Genomic DNA, 21,533 nt, shown 5'->3' on the forward strand with positions numbered 1-21,533 from the left:
TTAAATTTATTATATTAATTTATTTAATTTGTTTATTACTATTTTTATTATTTGAACTATATTTTATTTCGATATTTTTTTCATGTAAATTTTTTTTGTTAGTATATTCTATATTAAAAACACAATATTAATTTTTTTTTATAATTTTATATATTATAAAGACATTTTTAATGATTATTTTAATTTTTGAATAAGTTTGTACTTGTTTGCGTTTGTTTTCATTAATTTGTTTTTGTCTATATTTTTTATATACATGTAAACAATTTTAAGCTTGGATATTTGTTTAATTATATGCCCTTTAAATTATATTTCCAATTCCTTTGATTTATTATTTTGTAAACTATTATTTTATTATTTTTATAATAAGATATATTTAAAGCTTTCCTCACCCACAAAAAATATATATAATAAAATAAAGAAGACATAATGAAGAGTGTTAAAGGAATAACATATATTTTTTTTTCATTAGCCTCTATTAGCATTTGTATGTGTCAAAATATTAATGTTGTTTCACATAACGTTATCCCTAGAGTCGACTCAGATGAAAATCTTATTACTTGTGTAACTGAGTATATAATTAAAGGAGATTTGGGTATTGATGATGGGGGTTTTTGTGATAGTAGTATAAACACAATACCTCCTCCACCTGAACCATGTAATAGTATACCAGAGAAACCTGAAGGACCACCACTAGGAAATTACTGTGATAATTATTATGACATCACCTTAATTGTAGAAAATTCAAGTTTTATTCAAAAAGATTATTGGATGAAAGGAACAATTCCATTTTTAGAGTCAATGGTAAGAAATGCAAGAGTTAGTAAAGATAAAGCACATATGGCTATTATACTTTTCGCGGGAAGACAAGATTTGATAGTTCCATTTACCGATGAACTAAGCCAAGATAAAGAGAAATTAATTGACAAAATTAGAACACTTAATGATGCAGCAACAGATTCTAATACCTTGTATGTTTATGCTTTGGAATATGCATTCGAAAAAGTTATATTCGGAGAGGGTACAAGAAGTGATGCCCCGAAAGTTGCAGTGCTATTTTATTACGGATTTGACTATGGATCAAACACAAGCTTAATACCCGATGTAGTTGAAGATTATAAACAAAATAACATAAAGCTTATAATTGTTGGTATTGCTCTAGGTAATAAGCAAAATGCATTTATACTTGCTGATTGTAAAAGCGACGGTGATTGTCCAAATCTCATACTTGAACCTTGGGATTATGTAATACGTGCAGCAGAACAGGTAAAAGGAAAAATATGTAACAAAAATAATCTTTCTTCACTGACACCTGAAAGCAAAACGATGATAAAAAATTAAAATTATTACAATGTCTAATTAGAAACTGAAACATATAAACGTAGGGGTGGTAGGGGCTTTATGGTTAGTTGTGAAATAATAAATGCTCAATTCAAATGGAAATTAACATTATTTTATCATATCATTTTTGGGAATACATAGTCATAATTCCATTCAAATACAAGCAGATGGATAATCAACCAATATTATATTTTCTTTCTTTTTTTTGTTTTTTTTTTTGTGGAAATATTTTACCAAATTCATTTAATTTTGTTTTTTAATTGACACTAACAATGTATAATATTATTAAGTATCTATTCCCATTAAATGATTAATTACTAATCACCTTTTTTTATTTGTAATGTTATAAATAAGTATTTTAAAAATAGAAAAACATAAAAATAAGACTTTAAACGCCCGAAAACTAAAAAACATGTTATATAATAGAAAAATGAATTTATATATAGATAATATATATTTCTGCATATATTCATATACAGATGTATACTATATCTTTTGTTAAAATTGTTAGATGAACTTGTAAAAAATGAAAAAGTATAATAAAAAGTTATTATATATATTAATATTATAAAAAAGCATATTTAAGCAAATTGGGTAATATATATGCTTTTAGAAATACGAATTATACACATATAGAACTCAAATGTATTTTTTTAATATATTGCACCCTTAAAATATAGGGATGAATACACAAAAATAATATTGGGAATTTTATTTCAATAAAAAAAAAAAAAATTACAAGTTACCGATTCTAGTAATTTAATTAAAAATTGACGTATATGTTCACATTTTTTGTACTGGGTAGAGAGTACGACTTTCCTATATTCAATGCATAAGCAGTATATTTGTAATATTATAAAAATTAATAAAAAAATAATTAATATTTTATTATAATTAAAAAAAATTTACAATGATATTATACTAATGTATAGAATAGAGTTTTTTTTTTTTTTTTTTTTTTTTTGTGAGTAGGGAAATGGTTGTGATATGAATATTAAGTTAGGAAAGTAACGAGTAAAAAAATAATGGTCCCTAAAATTTAATTAAAAATAAAATTTTGAATTATGAAACTACTAATTGCTTTCTTAGAATTTTTATTAAATTTTTTTTAATAAATATAAATGAGTAATTATTAAAAAAATATATGGTTATAAAGAAGGAAATATTAATATAAGAATAAAAGTATTTTAAATATATTATATATAATGCAATTATATTATTTCTGTAGTTATGGACAAATTATAAATTTTTAGTGAAAAAAAATATTTGGATTGTATTTTGATAAACTTGGGGGTACTATATATAGTAAAATAAATGTTATATCAAGGAATATATTTATACATTATCATATGTCATTCGTAATTTTATTTAATACAGTTATTATTGGTAGATACATGATATTTTATGCAATATATTTTTTATTATATTTGTAATTAGAAAGATAGCATAAATTCATAATAATTATATTTTACAAGATAAAAAATATTATATATATATATATATAGGGGAAAAAAGGATAATGTTATTATATTGACATAATAAAATTCGAAAAAAAATTGCTATAAAATTAGTAACTTATATTATTGGTATGTTTTGTCTTCTTATTCTATTGACTAAATTATGTATTATTACACAACTATAATAAATATATAAGATTTTGAAAAAAAAAATTATTTTTAAAAAAAAAAATTATTTTGAAAAAGTTAGATTTTTTATAATAAAAACTTTGACATTATTAAATGGTCAGAAATACCATCTAAAATTTATTAATAATATATGCATTATTTTGATCATATTTTATTTTGCTCTTTTACTGTTTAATTTCTTTTTTTTATATAAAGTAATTTGATAAATATCATAATAATATGATCATAGTTGTAGCTTCACATATAATATATATAATACAGTTGTATTCTAAAAAAAAAAAAATACATTTGTTAAATATAACTTTTTAATAATATTTAAAAATTTATTATATGATCATAAAATTGTTAACATTTTATTAAGAATAAATAATTTATAAGTGTATAAAAAGGAATTATAAAAATCTGTATTATAAAGAAAAATAACAAAATAATAATAAATGCATTTATTATATTTTTTTTTATTTTGTTATTTTATCGGAAATAAATTCTATGTTGAAAAAAAGGCTTCGATTGTATTCCCTATTTATTATTTGATACTTTATTTCTAAGGTGTTTTATTATCTTGTTATAAATTATTATTTTATTGTAGAATTTAAGCTTAAAATATTACATTTTATATTATAGAAAAAAATATTTTTTTTATTTAAAAACTAAAAATAATTTATATACATTTAGTTTATTATTATTAGAACCATCCATATATTTGCAATCTTGGATATGTGAATTATTTCATACTTAAAAAATAGAGATAAAGTCGATATATATATATACATATATATTTTTTTTAAATATTTTTATATTGCCCTAAAAATAAAATATAATACATATATTTTTATTATTATTAATTTATAGAAAAAATATAAAAAATGCATCTAAGGTTTGAAAAATAGATCAGAAAATTTTAAAATAAATATATCTAATGTTTTTATTTTTGAACAAATACAATATTTTATTTTTTAATAATATATATATATACATCTTAATAATATAATTATGCTATATATTTTAGAATCATTAATTTAATATTAATGTTTTTTGGTAAATTACATATTATATTTATGTTTTAGTTTTTATGTTATAATAAAAAATTTAATGATATGGATTCAGGTAAATTGCCTATTATAATTCTTCCTTCTTCGGGTTCATCCGTTTCACTTATTAAAAAAAATGTCAATGATAGAAAGTTAAAAAAAGGAAATAGAAGGGCCTATAGGAAAAATAGTTTTGAAAGATTCAACTTGGCTTCCACATTTTATAAAATTATTTTAGCTTTTGGAATCATTATTGTTGTATTTCTAGATGTATGAAAAAAAACAAAAAAAAACAAAAAAAAAACAAAAAAAAAACAAAAAAAAAACAAAAAAAAAACAAAAAAAAAAACAAAAAAAAATATATGTATTTTCACTCAAATTTATAATATGTTTATCTTTCTTTTAGAGATATATATCCATGCTCATATAATACCTTCATTATTTCATTTTTTTTTTTTTTTTTTCCTTATTATAGAATGATAGTGTACACTCTAACTCTGAATTTTCTAGAATCGCAAAAGAAGGTAGAAATTTAAGCGAAGCAGTTGCTCAAGATGAAGCTACAAATGTTGGGTTTACGGGAACAGAGGTAGTGGACAATGATGAAAAACATGAAACAGAACAAATTAATGAAAAACATGAAACAGAGCAAAATGATGAAAAAAATGATGAACAAAATGATGAACAAAATGTTGAACAAAATGTTGAAACAAACGATAGCGACTCAACACATGCAGCTAGCTCTGAAGATTCTAGCAAATCAGAAAGTAGTCATACAGATTTAGATGTCACTAAAGATAAAGAAAATGAACAAACTAATGACTCTAATGAAAATGGTGCTCAGTATTTCCAAGAAAGTAGCCTTTCTAGTAATCAAGCTGAATATACTCATGATGCTAAACTTACCGAAACGACAAATTATGAACATGGATATGAACAAGGTGATGAACATTATTATGTTGAAAGCCAATATCAACAGGAATCTTATGGTCAACAAATTTCAAACAATCCCGATATTCAGTATGGAATAAGTGTAATACCATCTGATTCTGTGATAAGATCATTTTTGCATACTTCTTTAACAATATCACCTGAAGATGATGAACTAGATAACCCTTATAGAGAGAAAACACAAGATGATGTAAATACAATACACTTTACTGAATGGGTTGGTTATATGAAACATGCAATTCAAGAAGTAGATCAAGGTCATGAACAACCATCAACTAGCGAAGTTCCAAGACCTGAACAACCATCAACTAGCGAAGTTCCAAGACCTGAACAACCATCAACTAGCGAAATTCCAAGACCTGAACAACCATCAACTAGCGAAGTTCCAAGACCTGAACAACCATCAACTAGCGAAATTCCACGACCTGAACAACCATCAACTAGCGAAATTCCACGACCTGAACAACCATCAACTAGCGAAATTCCAAGACCTGAACAAGAAGCTGAATATGCAACAATTAATACTAAATTGCCTATGGGATCTGAAAATCATCAAACAAACCAACAATCAGGACAAGGTGCTTCAAATTATAACTATAATTTAGATATAATTGATGAAAATGAAATCAATATGCTGTTTGGAGATCCTAAATCATATGGTGGGGCCAAAAGAAAAACTAATTTTGGTTCACATCATACTGAAAAAGAATCCATGAACATGTGGAATGAACCTACTGATTTATTTAAAAATAAAAAAAGTAGTCCCCCCAAAAGTTCCAATTCTAATGTTCGTGGTAATGAAGAAATGAGTATGGGAATGTGGGATGGCCTGAGACCTTCTTCAATAAGTAGAACCCACGGAATGAACAGCAGACAAGGAATGAGACCTGATCTATATTACCCATCAAGCAGTAGAAATCAAGGAATGAGACCTGACCAATACCCACCATCAAGTAGTAGACAAAGCATGATACCTGAACAATACCCACCATCAAGTAGTAGACAAGGTATGAGACACGATTTATATTCCCCATCAAGCAGTAGACAAGGCATGAGACCCGACCAATACCCACCACCAAACAGTAGACAAAGCATGAGACCTGACCAATACCCACCATCAAGTAGTAGACAAGGAATGAGACCTGACCAATACCCACCATCAAGTAGTAGAAATCAAGGAATGAGCAGAAATAAATTAATTGGAAGCTTGGATAGCCTTGAAGATTATAAACCAGAAGATTCAATGTGGTCCGGTTTGAAAAGCTCATATCAACCTATTTCAAGAAAGCCATCTGTATCAAACATTCCTGGTATGGATGCATTCCAACGCGAAGGTTATTCAAGAAATGAACATGAAATGTTTGATCGATTCGATTCAAATAGTATGTCAAGAGATTATAGTTCTCAATATCCTACACCCACATCTTCAAAATCTCGTAACCCAATGAATAGCTATAATTATAGAGACTCTTCAAGGTCAGGAAGTAAATTAAATTCACCAACGACCAGTTTACGAGGAAATGATCCTTATAGATCAGATAATGAATCAGCATCTACATTATCTATAGAAGAGGATAAACCATGTTTTAGATGTGTGAACTATCAATCTACTAAAGAAAATAAAAGTGTATCACATCAATCTAAATCAAATGATGATGAAGATCTTGCTCAACAGGAGCAACTAATTATTCAGACTATTAATAAAGAGAAGCCAGGAACAGTTGCAGTTAGAGGTAGTAGGGAAGTAAGTGATGCTAGTTTTAGTCCAAAAAAGTCAACAGATGTTCAAATCAAAGAAATGGATGATCATATAAATTCAAAAATTAGCGCATTAGATGTAAATACAACTCCAGAAGCGTTGTATGATATTTGGACAGATTTCATTATTGCTGAAACTAAAAAATTTATGCTAACTCAAGAATATGTATTACAATATTCTATATATTTACAAAAACGAAATAAATTAAATCCAGAATTACGTACAAAAGCTTGGTGGAAAGTATTTTATTCTTTGGTTAATAAATTTGTAAAACATGAAAAAGAAGATGTTTCTGAATTCAAAGAATTATTAAAATCATCTACTAATGTATCTTTTAATTTTGTTGAGTTTATTAAAAATAAAAAAGAGGCTTGGAGAGAATTACAATCAGAAATTAAAGATACATGGATGGCAGCTTTAACATACAAAATGAATAAATACAGCTATCAAAGCGATTGATAAGTTATCATTAAAATAATTTAGGGAGAAATCCTACTTTAATACAACTGCCTAATATACTTCATTTTATATACAGTAATATATAATTACAATTTTATGAACACATATAGCTATTCCTTTTTTTTTTTTGGAAAAATATTTTTGCTTTCAGTCACATAAAGGTTTGTTTAAAAGAGTTAAGGTTTTTTTTTTTTTCCTTTTAATATAAATAAAAATACTACAAAATAAATGAACAAAATTGATGATTATTATACGTATTTATTTTTCCCATATAAGATTTAAAAGTGATTATTATGTGAGTAAAGAACTTACAAATGTATTTATAGTATTTTTTGTTTAATTCGAATATTTTTGTTATTTTACATAGGCTATAAATTTATATTTATATTTTTATGAGAAATATATGTATTCCTCTAAAATGTTTTATTTCAAAAAAGAAAATTATTTGCACTGTTGCAATGTCTTATGATAATGCATAAATTTTGATATTGTTCCTATTTGTTAATTTGAGTTAACCGATATTTATGTAAACATACCTTACTTAAAATATCCGATAATATGTTATATATATATATATATATAGAAATGTCATAATTTTGTACACTTTATAATAATTATTACATATATAGAAAAAAATCAATTTTTTATATTCTCCCGTTTGAAACAATGTCTTAGTGTTAACAAACTTTGTATGAAAAATTTGGATAAAGAATATATATAATATTATATATGCAATGTGTTTGAAATATTTTGAATATAACACATGCTTAAGGTGAAAATGTGACATTCGTCGTTATTCTTAGTATTATCATATCTATAAAAATATGTATACATACCGAATTGACATAAAAAAACTAAAACCCACAAAGCGTTTATTCCATTTTTCCCTAACATATTCTAATACATCCTAACATGTCCTAATATATATATAGTGAACAAAAAAAATAAATGTTAAGTCAAAATTAAAAAAAAATATGCATACATATAGAATGAAAATTAACTGGAAAATGGGGAGAAACCCCTTTTATGTATAATAGGCTCCACTTTTGTCGATTTAATAATTTTTAAAATATCCCATAAAATTTTGTTCATTCCCTTGCTTGCTATTAAAGGCCCCAATTAATATTTAATATAATATCATTGAAAATAAATAAAATATTATTGCCATTTTTGCATTAAAAAAAAATATATATATATATATATATATATGCATATATTCTCAATAATTTGTTTCTTTTTGTTCTTTTTTTTTTATTTGAATGCCAAAAAATAAAGCAGTAAACAATTCGCACGAATTTTATATTAATGAAAAATAGGATAAAAAAAAAAAAAAAAAAAAAAATACAGCCAAAAAAACAGCTAAAAAACAGCCAAATAAAATTATGAAAAATTTTTCAACTTTTTTAAATATTTTAATATATTAATTTTTTATGATAATTGAAAGTTCTCATAAAATTTGTATAGAACGTTCTCGAATGGTGGATTTTACTCATTTTACATAATTCGTATAGAAAGGTAGTAATAACATAATATAAAAAAATGCACACATAAATAGGTATATATATATGTAGTAGTACAATTCTTAGTATTTTTTTTTACAAACTTGTAAAATACGATTGTAAAGATGGAAAGCAATACAAATGAAAGTAATGAAGAAAATGGGGATACATTAAATGGTCCAATGGAAAAGATTGAGAATAGAAATAATGATTATGCTTTAAATGAAAATAGTGAAGAAAAAAAAAAAAAAAAAAAAAGTGAAAAGCTATATAAATCTATTGAATTACATTATTTAGTAAATGCATTACCATACATTGATTCGTATGATAATGAATTGGAACAAAATGCTAAAAAGCTAATTGAAGAAGAAATGAATATAATGAAAGAAACAAATCAAGTAAAAGAATATTTAGAAAATTTTCCGATTCCTGATTTATTATATTTAAATAATAAAAATTCAATTATACAGAATGAATTAAAACGATGTGAACAAAATAATAAAATGAGCTTACTTAATTTTGATCATTATGATATTGAAAATAATTCAACAAGTAATATAAATAATAATAATACTGTTAATCAAGCTAAAAAAACGTTTGAAAATCATCAGCTAGTTTTAGAAAATTTACATAATGCTTTAATTAATATAGAACTTATGAATAAATACAAAGAAGTCATATGGAGTGAGCATATGAAAACATTTACTCAAGTTGATATTAATTTACAAAATTCAATTAAATTATTAAAAGAAAATATTGATAATATAAATAAAAAAAGAAAACTACACCACTTAAGTTATGTTAACGATTTAACAACTTTACAAAATGAACGAAAAGATTTCAAAAGAAAAAATTCGCTAGTTCTCAAAGAAATTAAAAAATTAATATCAGAAAATATGTTAATGAAATACAAGCAAAATATAATTTAGTTATTATTTTTTGTTTAACAAACTTTTCTTCCCTTTAAATATTAGACGGAAAAATTAATTCCCTCATTCATCATGTCAATTCTATACTCTATATATTATTTAATTGTTTTCCCAGTTTGTTTTACTTTTTTTCCACACTATTTTTTCCACACTATTTTCTATACTATATTTTTTCTATATTTATTTTTTTTGTATACCAATGCACACTCCGCATAATACCTATTGTTAACAGTTTTCACCTTTTTGATTGTTTTCTTCCAGTGGTTAAGCAAATTAAGAGAAGAAAAAGGGAACTTATTTGTTTAGTGAATTAAAAAAAAATGTACAATAATATATAAAAATATATAATAATTTTTTAATAGTTAATTTTAGTCCGTTTAAAAAGTGATGTATAAAATAATAGGTTTATATTTTTATTTTTTTTTTTTTTTTCGAATGAAATAAAATTAGCGCACGTAACAAAGTAAAATATAAATGAGTTTTATATAATATGCATATTTATTTAAAACCACGAATATATAAATATATGAATGTATTAATATTGAAAATTGTACATATATATTATGTACAAGCCCATTTTAGCATAAGGATTACATATTTTGAAATTTTTAATAAACAAACATATATATTGATATACATTATATATATTTGTTTTTCCATTTCTTCATTATTTTGTTTCAAAAAATATCGCTCGAATTAGGTTCTTTTAATTCAAAAATTTATAAACAATATATATATTTTTTTTTTGTAATTATAAATGTTATTATATCTATAGGATGTTATACGAGTTTGGGCTTAAATAAATATCTACATATATTATACATAACACATTTTGTTTGTTATTTATTGTTCTTTATCTTTTTTCATTTTTCTTTTATTTCTTAAAATTTGTGCTTTTAATCTCTTAGCTTCTAATTGATCAGCTATAGTTTTCTTTTTCAATATTTCAGCTTTTTCTCTTTGTATAGCTTCAATTAAAGTTCTTTTGTTTTTAAATTGGTTACCTTTACATCTTAAATAAAATGAGTGATATAAATGTCTATCTATTTTTTTAGAATCTCGAAATCTTTTTAATAATCTTCTTAATACACGTTGACGTTTAATCCATAAAGTTTTGGTATTTGTTCTAGCATTTTTTGTACCTCTTCTTTTACCTATACCCATATGTCTTCCCTTTCTTTTGGCTAATTTATATAATCGAACTCTTGCTCTACTATATACCTTAGGTGGTTTTTTTAGTATCAACCCTTCTTTATACAATTTTCTTATGCTAAACCCTGTAAAAAAAAAAAAAAAAAAAAAAAAATATATATACATATGCACATGGAAAACACATTATACAACTTAAGCTTTGTATCGCCAAAGTATTACTAAAATTTTATATGTAATGATATTTTTTTTTTTTTTTTTTTTTTTTTTTTTTCTTACTTGAATTAGCTAGCGATATTTCGTTAATTTCATTTGGGTCCATCCATATTTTATTTTTTCCGCATTTTAAAACGGAAGCTGCTAATCTTTTTTGCAACTTGAGCGACTAAAGGGAAAAAAAAAAAAATAATAATAATATATAATCGAAATAATTATGACATTTTTGCTTATTCTACAAGATGAAATTTATTTAATTGTTTTCTTTATAAAAAAAGAGAGATGATTAAAAATGCATAGAATAGAAGAAAAGTGTATAGGGGAGGGGGCAAGTACAAAAGGGTTGAAACACATAAGTTAAGAGATATATATATATATCATGGGAATATTTAATATTATATATATGATAGAATAAATATTTGAATTTCCTGATTTCTGGAAATTCGTTACAAATTTTTACATTACTTTCATTTTTAAAACATATAAAATATATAAATATTTATATAAAAATGTAACTATCTATTTTTGTATTTTTTTGTTATTACCATTTTAAAGATATATATTTTTGTATTAATGCTTTTCTCTATGTGTTTTTATAATTTTATTAAATTATTATTTTAGTTAAAAGAATAACTTTTTTTCTTTCTATTTTTATTTTTCTTTACATAATTTTTTTTAATTAATTTTCAAAGTTATTTAAAAAAATTCCAAAACTGGAAAAAAAAAAATTATTAAATAGCATTTATTGCATATAATAAATATGTATGTATATATATGGATATATATATATATATATATTAATTATTATTTTTGCTATAAAACATATTTGCGATAGTGACTACACTATGTTAATATGCATTATGTTATATTATATATATATTATAATAATTATGTATGGAAAACTTAATAAAATTAAAAAAAAATCATAAATAGAAAGAATAAAATAAATTAATGAGTATAAAAAGCACCTAAAACATTATACGGATTTGTATGCATATAATATTTCCCCTTTATAATTCTTTTTTTTTTTGTAAGTTCTTAAAAATATAATTTGTTATGCCCTATACAATTTTGGCCTTATAAAATAAAAGGCATAATAAAAGCATAATAATATATATAATAATATATAATATGCTGATAAAACTGTAAGTACATATTTAATGCCTATGTTTGTAAATTAAAAATATTTATATTGCCCCCAAAAATATCGGTTAATAAATAACTACATAAACAAATACACTATATATTAAGTACATGACAAATTTAAGAGTTTTATTTTTATATAGTAGTAATTTTTAACATATTGTCATGCAATAAATTATAAATACGTATGTATTAATTTTGCTTCCGCTATATAAATTTAGTAGCATATAGTTATGCATATACTAATATAATTTAAAGGTCTTAAATTTTGCCTTATTTTTTACCTCATTTTTTACCTCATTTTTACTACATTTTTTACCTCATTTTTACTACATTTTTTACTACATTTTTACTTTTTTTTTACTTTTTTTTTACTTTTTTTTACTTTTTTTTTACCTCATTAAATATTTAAATAACATTTGGTTAAATATAGCACCTGGGGAATGACACCCCCCCTGACTCCCTTTGTAGTTACTTGGAATAAGCAACATTTTTAAATGTACTAAAGAAATACTACAATGAAAAATAATATATTTTTTTTTTTTTTATTATATTTATAATTAATAATTCGGAAAAAATAATGATAAAAATGATGATAAAAATAGTGATAAAAATAATGATAAAAAATAATGATAAAAATGATGATAAAAATAGTGATAAAAATAATGATAAAAAATAATGATAAAAATGGGAAAATAAAAAAGAAAAGAAATAAGGGCATCATATGCTGCCTATAATTAACATATAAAAATTTGGTTTCTTATTATGCGAGTTATCAATTAATTCGTTTTTAATCTTCTCAAATGTGTGCGTATATATGTAGCTATGCATATGTAGCTATTTGCTACTTTATGAACATGTTAAAAAAGGGCAAGAACAATATGCCCTTTTTAACTTTTATACAACCCTATCAATATACTTCGATACAACAACTCTAATACAGTTCCTTCATATTATCCATATATAAAAAAAAAAAAAAAAAAAAAAAAAAAGAAAAAAAAAAAAAAGTAAAATTATAGTGATATAGTGATGTAGTGATGTAGTGATGTAGTGATGTAGTGATGTAGTGATGTAGTGATATGCTAATTTTTTAAACTCTACGAAGAGATAAATTTAAATGAAAAAAGAAAAGACCTTTTATTGACCTATAAAAATGTATTAAATATGCTCGCTTTTCTGTTGTCTATATAAATTGCTCTTTTTTATAAGCATAAATATGTATTGCATATTATGCATTATGTATATGGCCACAAATTCGAGTAAAATAATTTATAGCAAGTGCATATACATATGCTTGGTCAATGGCCGATAAACAATTTAGTGTTTAAAAAAAAACTGAATTAGAAGATACGGTTTAGATATATTTGTCTTGTATATATATAAATCAATATAATTATGTAAAAAGGTTTTTTAAAATTTGATCTAAAAATATTTCAGTATTGCTCGAATAGGTATAACTAACTTCATTAAAATGCATAAACATGTAAATTTCTGTCATAATTAATAAAAAAAAAACATAATTTCGAATATAAATATAACCATATATTTCTATGTGTTTATTATGAACTAAAATTGAAAAATCATAACCCTTTTCCACTTTATTTTTAAAGACAATAGGGTTTAGATAATTATGTATTTCACCATTTCCATAATTAACAGTTTTAATTTTGTTGTTATTATTATTAGAATGTGTTTTAAAATAATTAGAGGAATTATTTGTATATATATTATTTTTCATTAATTTTTGATATTTTTGCATTGCGTCTTTGCAAAAATAATAAAATTTTTGATCTCCAGAAATTATTTTATATTTAACAGAAATTCTAATTGAATTAAATGTTTTTTCAAATAAACATTTTATTATTTTACTTTTTTTTTTTAAAGTAATAATTTTTTTTTTTTTTTTTATAAAATTAAAACTATTCCCATTTTTTATTTTATCTAATATTTCAATATAAGGCATTTCAACATAATTAGACATGCCTTTGTAAAATATATTTGATTTTATATTACCTAACATATTTTCAATATAATCTTTTATTTTTCCCCAAAAGCTTAACTCATTTTTTGTTAAGTTAGACATGAATATTTGTAATAAGCATACATTTGCAAATTTTGTATAAAATATAGTTTCTCCATCTCCATCTCCATCATTATTATGCATATCTTTTCTTTGTTTTAAGCAACGCCGACATATATATTTTTCAAATTTTTTTTCCTTATTTTTTTTTTCATTATCCGCTAAAAAAATTGAATTTTTTTTTTCAAATTTATTAAAATGATCATTTTTAATAATTTCTAGATTATTAGGAAGACTTTTACTTTTCTCTATTTGTGTTTTATATAATTCTTCTTCATTATTTATTTCGACATGTTCATCTTCAAATTCAACTATTTGATTAGATCTTTCATAAAAATAATTATAATCACTATCGTTTGAAATTTCAGACACATCAAAATATACATCACTTAATAATTCATTTTGATTTTGACCTTGATTTTCGAAACATATTTTTTTTTTATTATTTTTAAATATACTAAAAAATTCAAAAAAAGTTTCATTTGGTTTATCATGTGTGCATATATCAACATTCGTTAAAATATTGTGGATATATCTTTTTATATAAAAAAAATAATTATTTTTTAACAAAAATTTGAATTTTTTCTCATAAAATATATCAATTTTTTTATTATCAAGATCGGAAATTTCTTCAGTCTCTTCTTGAAAACTTTTTGTAATAATGGCACTTTTTTCTGTTTTTATATTTTCCAAATTATCATAATTAAAGAATATTTTTTGATTTTGAAAAAAATAATATAAATTTAATTTGTTGTCTTCATTTTTTTCACTATCTTTTTCGTTGTTTTTAGTCTTTTTTTTCTCTTTATTATATTTTATACTTAAAATAAAATTAAATAAAAATATATTTTTTTCAATTAATAACCCATTTAAATTATTGAAGTTATTTTTTTTGCAAAACGAATATCCCTCTTTACAATCATACAACAAATCAAATGACGAACTATTTTTTTTACTTTTTTTATTTTTATCACAATTAAATATCTTTTCATTTCCTTCACTATATCTTTTCATCCTCGAAATAATGACAATATTTTATTATTTTTTTTTATTATTATTATTATTATTATTATTTTTTTTTATTATTATTTATTTTTTTATTTTGGAGGGTTATATGTGTGCGTGTGTAATGATTATAACATGAACGCAATATTTTGCATATATCAATATAGCATACATTTATAAAATATAGACAAGTTGTGAATTCGATCTAGCACACATATTTCAAGATATTACTAATTCAGAAAATATATATAACCATATATAGATATGTGCATATATTTTATTTTTCAAACTATAAACATATACTACATTTTTTTTCCTACAAAATATATGTTTCTGAGGAAGGGAGGAATATGTGCATGTATCAATGTATTCTGCAATTTATGATTATGTTGTGTTTCTATATTGCTATGCAATAAATATCACATTATTTCATATGTTTGGGAATAGAACAAATATAAAATAAAATTGGAAAATACCAATGCGGCAAAATTATAGATGTGCATACATATGTATATATATATATATATATTATATATACATGTTGTTGGTTAGCGTAATGGAATAAAATAAAAACAAGAGTATATGCTAATACAAAATAGTCTATACATATGCATAGATAGATATGGTTACAATAATATGATGTTTTTTTTGTTAGGAAAAAATGAATTAAAAATATGGACAATTTTTATATATTTAAAATGTGTACCAAACATTCATGATATTTGGTGCAACTTAATTTTAGAAACTTTATTATTCTAAGATGCGAGTATAAAATATTTTTCATATTTAATTATCATATTTTAGTTTTATTTTTTTTAATTATAAATATGTAGAAATGGTATATATTCTATACATTTAATTATTGCATAAATTGGCACTTTAAGTTAAATATTGTTATTTTTAAAAAAAAAAAAAATAATTTTTATTTTCTACTTTTTTTTTTAATATTTTATTTATAAAAACAGAGACAAAAAATGTAAAATAACATCAACTATATTTAGTATATCTGCGATATATTGCCATTTTTATTTTATATTTTTTTTGATGCATATTACATTTTAAAATGTATTATTTTATGCACACATGTAATAATAAAAAAATATATAATTTTATATTTCTCTATTTTTTAAATGTTGATTATAAATTTGAAAAAGTAAAATCAAATATAATGTCTATATCATTTTTTTTTTTTTTTTTTTTTTTTTTCTACAAAAGACAACTTTGTTAAATAATTGCGTCGTTATTTCTTTCTTAATTTTTTTTATAGAAAATATATTTTTTAAAAATTAATAATATCAAGAATAACACATTATATAGATATTAATATGTGAGCCTACAAAATGGCTGTATAAATAATTTATTCACATATTTATTTTTAAGTTTGTATACGTTGGTTTTGTATGCGCCATTAATGCGTTGTTAATGTGTTATTGATTCGTTATCGATTCGTTATTGATTCGTTATTGATTCTTTAGATTCTTTATTGATTGTGTATGGCTACGCTTTAGTATAATTTTAGCTAACTCCTTGAATGTAGTTATTATTTGTGGTTAGATTTTATATGTTGTATTTATTTGCACACATTTTTAAAAAAGTTATATCTTAAAATGAGGAAGGATAAATTGGATAACCAAAAAGATGAATATGAAAAAAAATCTTATGATAATAATCGATGTATGTTGAATGGAATAAAAGTGGAAAATAAATTTTCAAATATCAAAGAAATTGAATTTAAATTAAATAAAAATAATATAAAAGAACGAATTATAAATAAAAAAAGGAAGAATGAAGATATATTAGGTCAAAGGATAGATCAAATAAAAAAAGATAATAAACATGTTTTAAATAATTCTGATATAGTATGCAATATATTATCATTTTTAACATTTACCGAAAGATGGAAATATAAAATAATAAGTATGTCTTTTTATAATGCATTTAACACAAAATATGGATGGGATACTGTTGATTTTCGTTTTTTTAATATAAATTTATTAAATATGAATTTTTTTGATAAATATAAAAAACTTCTTTTTAACACAAATGGGTTATTTTTATCTGTTCATGAAAATGAAAATGTAGAACAAATAATTAATTTTTCTATAAACAATTTTAAAAATATTAAAGATCTTAGATTATATTTTAGAAAAAAAAATACAAATTATATATATGAAGGCATACACCCAACTGTTGCAAATTTGTTAAACAGCAAATTTTTAAGCGGAAATAGCGAAAAAAATAGCGAAGAAAAAAACGAAAAAAATAGCGAAGAAAACGAAAAAGCCAATTTTCATGATACCCTTTATGACCATAACCAATTGGAAGACACATTAAAACTTACAGAAAATGAAACCGAATCTTATCATAGATACACTTTTAATAATAATGAACCAGAAATAGACAATAAACAATCTAATGAATATAATAATTTTAATTACTATTTTAACACATTTCCATATTATTCTATTGATTATGATCCTGATTTTTCTGAATCATTTTTCACTAATTGTAATACATTTCATCTTTCACGACCTCAAAATTCCCAAAAAAAGTGTGAGAATAATAATATAAAAAATGATAAAATACAAAAATATATAAATATTTTTAAAAAAAATAATGTTTGTAAAAATTTAAAAATGAAAATAGATTTTCATAATTTAGAAAGATTAATATTAGATGTGGAAATTAAAGGAAATGATCTTTTATGTTTTGTTGGAAAATTCAAAAATTTAAAAGATATAATAATTACTAAATTATTATATTCTGATAATTTAAATAGATCTCAAATAGTAACAATATTTACTTGTTTTGTTGATAAAATTAAAAAAAATAATATCCGAATTATACAACTTGGCTTATATTTTAGACATGAACACAAAAAAACAAATTATTTAAATAATGAATCTTTTAGAAAACTTTTAAATGAACATACTAATTCTTTTTATGATATTAATAATGAAGAAGGAGATCAACTAATATCTATTTTGTATAAAAAACATTCAGAATCATTATATTGTTTATGGAGTAATGATTTATTTATATCCTATGAAATGTATGAGAATATCAACAAGTTTAGGTATATTTATAATATTTTTCAATATTTTCAATATTTTCAATATTTTCAATATTTTTCCTACCCAATTTTATTAACATATTCATTTTGTTTTCACTTTTTTTTATTTGTAGAAATTTAAAGATATGGACTCTTCCAGGATGGAGTGCCTTGTCTTTTGCCAAACTATAAAATAATAATAATGATAATAATAATAATGATAATAATAATAATAATGATAATAATAATAATAATGATAATAATAATAATAATGATAATAATAATAATAATGATAATTTTTTTTTTTAATTTTTGTAAACAAATAAAAAGGATTGTATAATTATTTGTAACGATACACGTGTAATTATTTTCATACTTGTATTTGTTTTATCCCACAATTATACATTTTATGATTTCCTATTTTATTCACTTTTTTTTTGTGTAATAATAAAATGTTTTATAATATTTTAAATCAATTCCGATCATTTATCATATTACGTTTATCTAATATATTGACATTCTAGTATTTGAACTAGTTTCAATAATATTAAGAAACGTATATGCATAAATCTATCCATAAATCTATGCATATATATATGTATATATATATATATTTATTTATTTTATTTTATTTTACTTTTTTTTTTTATATTGTCTATAATTTGGTTTTTCCAAGAAGAAAATATTTTTGTGATATTTCATCCTTAATTTGAGTAAACTTATCAAGTTTGATGCATTTTGCATGATTCCTGTATTTATTATTTTTTTTTTTTTTCGTGTATTGTATTTCTTAGTTTTTAATATTTTTTTAGTATTTATTCAGTGTTAATATATTTATTATTTTTTGTTCTTAAAAATGGGCATGTTTAACGCCCCAATAATTTGTATTAATAAACCTGTGACATCAAACAAATTTAAAAGCATATCAATAAATTAAAAATAAAATAATCACATTAATTTAAAACAAAAAAATATATATTTACGGGAAGCAAATAATTGCAGACATAATAAAAAAACTAAACATATGCATATTAAACAAATATGTTATGTTTTATGTAATAAGAAAAAAAAAATGAATTAGTTGAAACTTAATTAAAAATTAATAAAAAAATATATCCTTAAAAAATATAGAAAATTAGCTAGCTCCTAAAAAAAAAAAAAATACAAAATTTCTGACATGTTCATAAAAAGTGAGGTCATTTGCACACATATAAATAAATATATATATTTCTCTGGACAATTTCATTTTTATTCACTGTGATCTTCTTTTTTTTTTTTTTTTTTTTTGACAAAGTTATCATTATAATATTGGCAATAATCTGTAAGTGTGCATTTTTCACACAATGGTTTTTTTCCTTTACAAATTACTTGTCCAAATCCAACTAATAAATGATTTAGTTCTGACCATAATTCTTTATCCACAAAACTTTTTAATTTTATTTGTGTATCCGCTTCATTTTTCGTATAAACCCAGTTTAAACGATTAGATATTCTATGTACATGTATATCAACAGCTATTCCTTCATGTTTATTTAAAGCTGTTTGTAAAATAAGTTGTGAAACTTTTTCCCCAATACCTGGTAATTTTATTAATTCTTCATAATTATGTGGTATATCCGAATTATATTTTTCTTTTAAAATTTGACAAATTTTAATAATTTGTTTTGATTTAACATTATAAAATCCTATTCCATATATTAATTTTTTTAATTCTTCTTCAGAGGTCTTTAATATGTTTTCAACATTTAATCCATGTTTTTTTAGTCTACCCATTACCATAGCTGTTACCTCATCTTTTGTTCGAGATGACAATAAACATGAAATTAAAGTTTGAAATCTAAAATTTTTTAAATCATCAGTTTGTTCGCTTAACATATGACACCCATATTTATCTACTGGAGCATTTATATTTTTTCTCATTTCTTTTATTTTATTATATGTTAAAATGAATATTTTTTTTTTCGTTTCTATATCATTTTCATTTTTTAAGTTTTTAATTATTTCATCATTTTTTTCACTTTTTATTGTTTTCCTTTTTGTTCTACCATATTTTGGTGCGTCATTTTGGTTGTTTTTATCAATTGGCTTCAATTCATTCGGTTCATTCGGTTCATTCGGTTCATTCGGTTCATTCGGTTCATTCGGTTCATTCGGTTCATTCGGTTCATTCGGTTCATTCGGTTCATTTGGTTGATTTATTTTATCTGCTAGTTCTTCTATATTGTCACATTTCTCTTTTTTAATTGCATTGTTCGTAAAATAAGTTTTATATTGATTATTTAATATATCATTGTCATTTTTTACAATGTTTTTTTTTATATTGTTATGTTGGTTATTTGATGGCTCTTCATATTTTATTTGTATCTTCTTTACTCTATTGGGGGTAAAATATTTTGACGATTTGTCCATTCCCAGAAAATATAAGTTAATGATAAGAATGTTTTTAAGATTTTGGCGAAATTTCATAAAATATTGCAAATTGGATAAAAGAAAAATTAAATAATATATATATGTGTGTAATATACCAAAGAATATTCGAATTTTCCCAAATATTTCACATTATTCAGACGTTTTAAAAATGCTTAATATTTCGGAAAATTGCATTTTTGGGGGGCACCTATATATAACTTAAAAATATGCTTGATCTCATTTGCACACAACTTGGGAATATTTTTGATTTTAAAAAATAAAAAAAATTACAAAAAAAAAAAATATATATATATGTATACTAACCCAAAGCAGGCATATTACTCGATTGGCATTATTCAATTTATTATATATATTTATTTCCTTCTATAACTGCTCGTTTGTATCTATATGTAATAATGTCATTAATAATTTTCTTCTATATTGAATAATATAATTCCATTTTATTATGACTTGTGCAGGTAAAATTATAAATAAATATGTACATATTTTAAATAATGTGATAGCACGAATGATATAACTTTTAATTTTCTTTTAGTTCAATACATATTAATTACGTTAATTTCCACTTTTTTATTATTTTCTGCATATTATATTTTAAGGAATGGTTTCTTATTACAGACTCGAAAATGTTATTAAACAGAACCAAGCGATTGTATACATATACATATATATATACATATATTATATACATATATATATATACACATATATATACATAATCATATGCACATTACTATAATATGTTCATAAATGCATATTATTGAAATGCATAGCATGTGAATATTTCAATTTTTATGTTATGGAAATTTCACTATAACTTTGGAATTTTGTTATTTTATACTTTGC

At 22.1% G+C, this 21,533-nt stretch overlaps 7 protein-coding genes across 7 annotated transcripts; 4 read left to right on the forward strand and 3 right to left on the reverse strand.

The window, feature by feature from the left end:
- Window positions 1–426: 426 nt before the first annotated feature.
- On the forward strand, window positions 427–1,338 carry PY17X_1232400 (von Willebrand factor A domain-related protein; the record flags this gene model as incomplete). The annotated part of the gene is made up of 1 exon (XM_723529.1): window positions 427–1,338. One exon carries the CDS (start codon window positions 427–429, stop codon window positions 1,336–1,338), a length of 912 nt encoding a protein of 303 aa, XP_728622.1.
- A 2,743-nt stretch (window positions 1,339–4,081) lies between these two features.
- On the forward strand, window positions 4,082–7,184 carry PY17X_1232500 (Plasmodium exported protein (PHIST), unknown function; the record flags this gene model as incomplete). Its single annotated transcript, XM_724495.1, has 2 exons — window positions 4,082–4,285; window positions 4,491–7,184. 2 exons carry the CDS (start codon window positions 4,082–4,084, stop codon window positions 7,182–7,184), a joined length of 2,898 nt encoding a protein of 965 aa, XP_729588.1.
- A 1,624-nt stretch (window positions 7,185–8,808) lies between these two features.
- Window positions 8,809–9,612, forward strand: PY17X_1232600 (uncharacterized protein; the record flags this gene model as incomplete). Its single annotated transcript, XM_724494.3, has 1 exon — window positions 8,809–9,612. The coding sequence occupies one exon, from the start codon at window positions 8,809–8,811 to the stop codon at window positions 9,610–9,612; it is 804 nt and encodes a 267-aa protein (XP_729587.3).
- An 843-nt stretch (window positions 9,613–10,455) lies between these two features.
- On the reverse strand, window positions 10,456–11,525 carry PY17X_1232700 (60S ribosomal protein L19, putative; the record flags this gene model as incomplete). The annotated part of the gene is made up of 3 exons (XM_022956837.1): window positions 10,456–10,889; window positions 11,041–11,146; window positions 11,523–11,525. 3 exons carry the CDS (start codon window positions 11,523–11,525, stop codon window positions 10,456–10,458), a joined length of 543 nt encoding a protein of 180 aa, XP_022812679.1.
- Window positions 11,526–13,513: 1,988 nt separating this feature from the next.
- PY17X_1232800 (conserved Plasmodium protein, unknown function) lies at window positions 13,514–15,214 on the reverse strand (the record flags this gene model as incomplete). The annotated part of the gene is made up of 1 exon (XM_022956838.1): window positions 13,514–15,214. One exon carries the CDS (start codon window positions 15,212–15,214, stop codon window positions 13,514–13,516), a length of 1,701 nt encoding a protein of 566 aa, XP_022812680.1.
- Window positions 15,215–16,812: 1,598 nt separating this feature from the next.
- Window positions 16,813–18,449, forward strand: PY17X_1232900 (conserved Plasmodium protein, unknown function; the record flags this gene model as incomplete). Its single annotated transcript, XM_721078.1, has 2 exons — window positions 16,813–18,281; window positions 18,392–18,449. The coding sequence occupies 2 exons, from the start codon at window positions 16,813–16,815 to the stop codon at window positions 18,447–18,449; spliced, it is 1,527 nt and encodes a 508-aa protein (XP_726171.1).
- Window positions 18,450–19,505: 1,056 nt separating this feature from the next.
- Window positions 19,506–20,723, reverse strand: PY17X_1233000 (uncharacterized protein; the record flags this gene model as incomplete). The annotated part of the gene is made up of 1 exon (XM_721077.3): window positions 19,506–20,723. One exon carries the CDS (start codon window positions 20,721–20,723, stop codon window positions 19,506–19,508), a length of 1,218 nt encoding a protein of 405 aa, XP_726170.3.
- Between the last annotated feature and the right edge of the window lie 810 nt (window positions 20,724–21,533).

This window comes from Plasmodium yoelii (genome assembly GCF_900002385.2).
Source record: "Plasmodium yoelii strain 17X genome assembly, chromosome: 12".
Lineage (NCBI taxonomy): Eukaryota > Apicomplexa > Aconoidasida > Haemosporida > Plasmodiidae > Plasmodium > Plasmodium yoelii.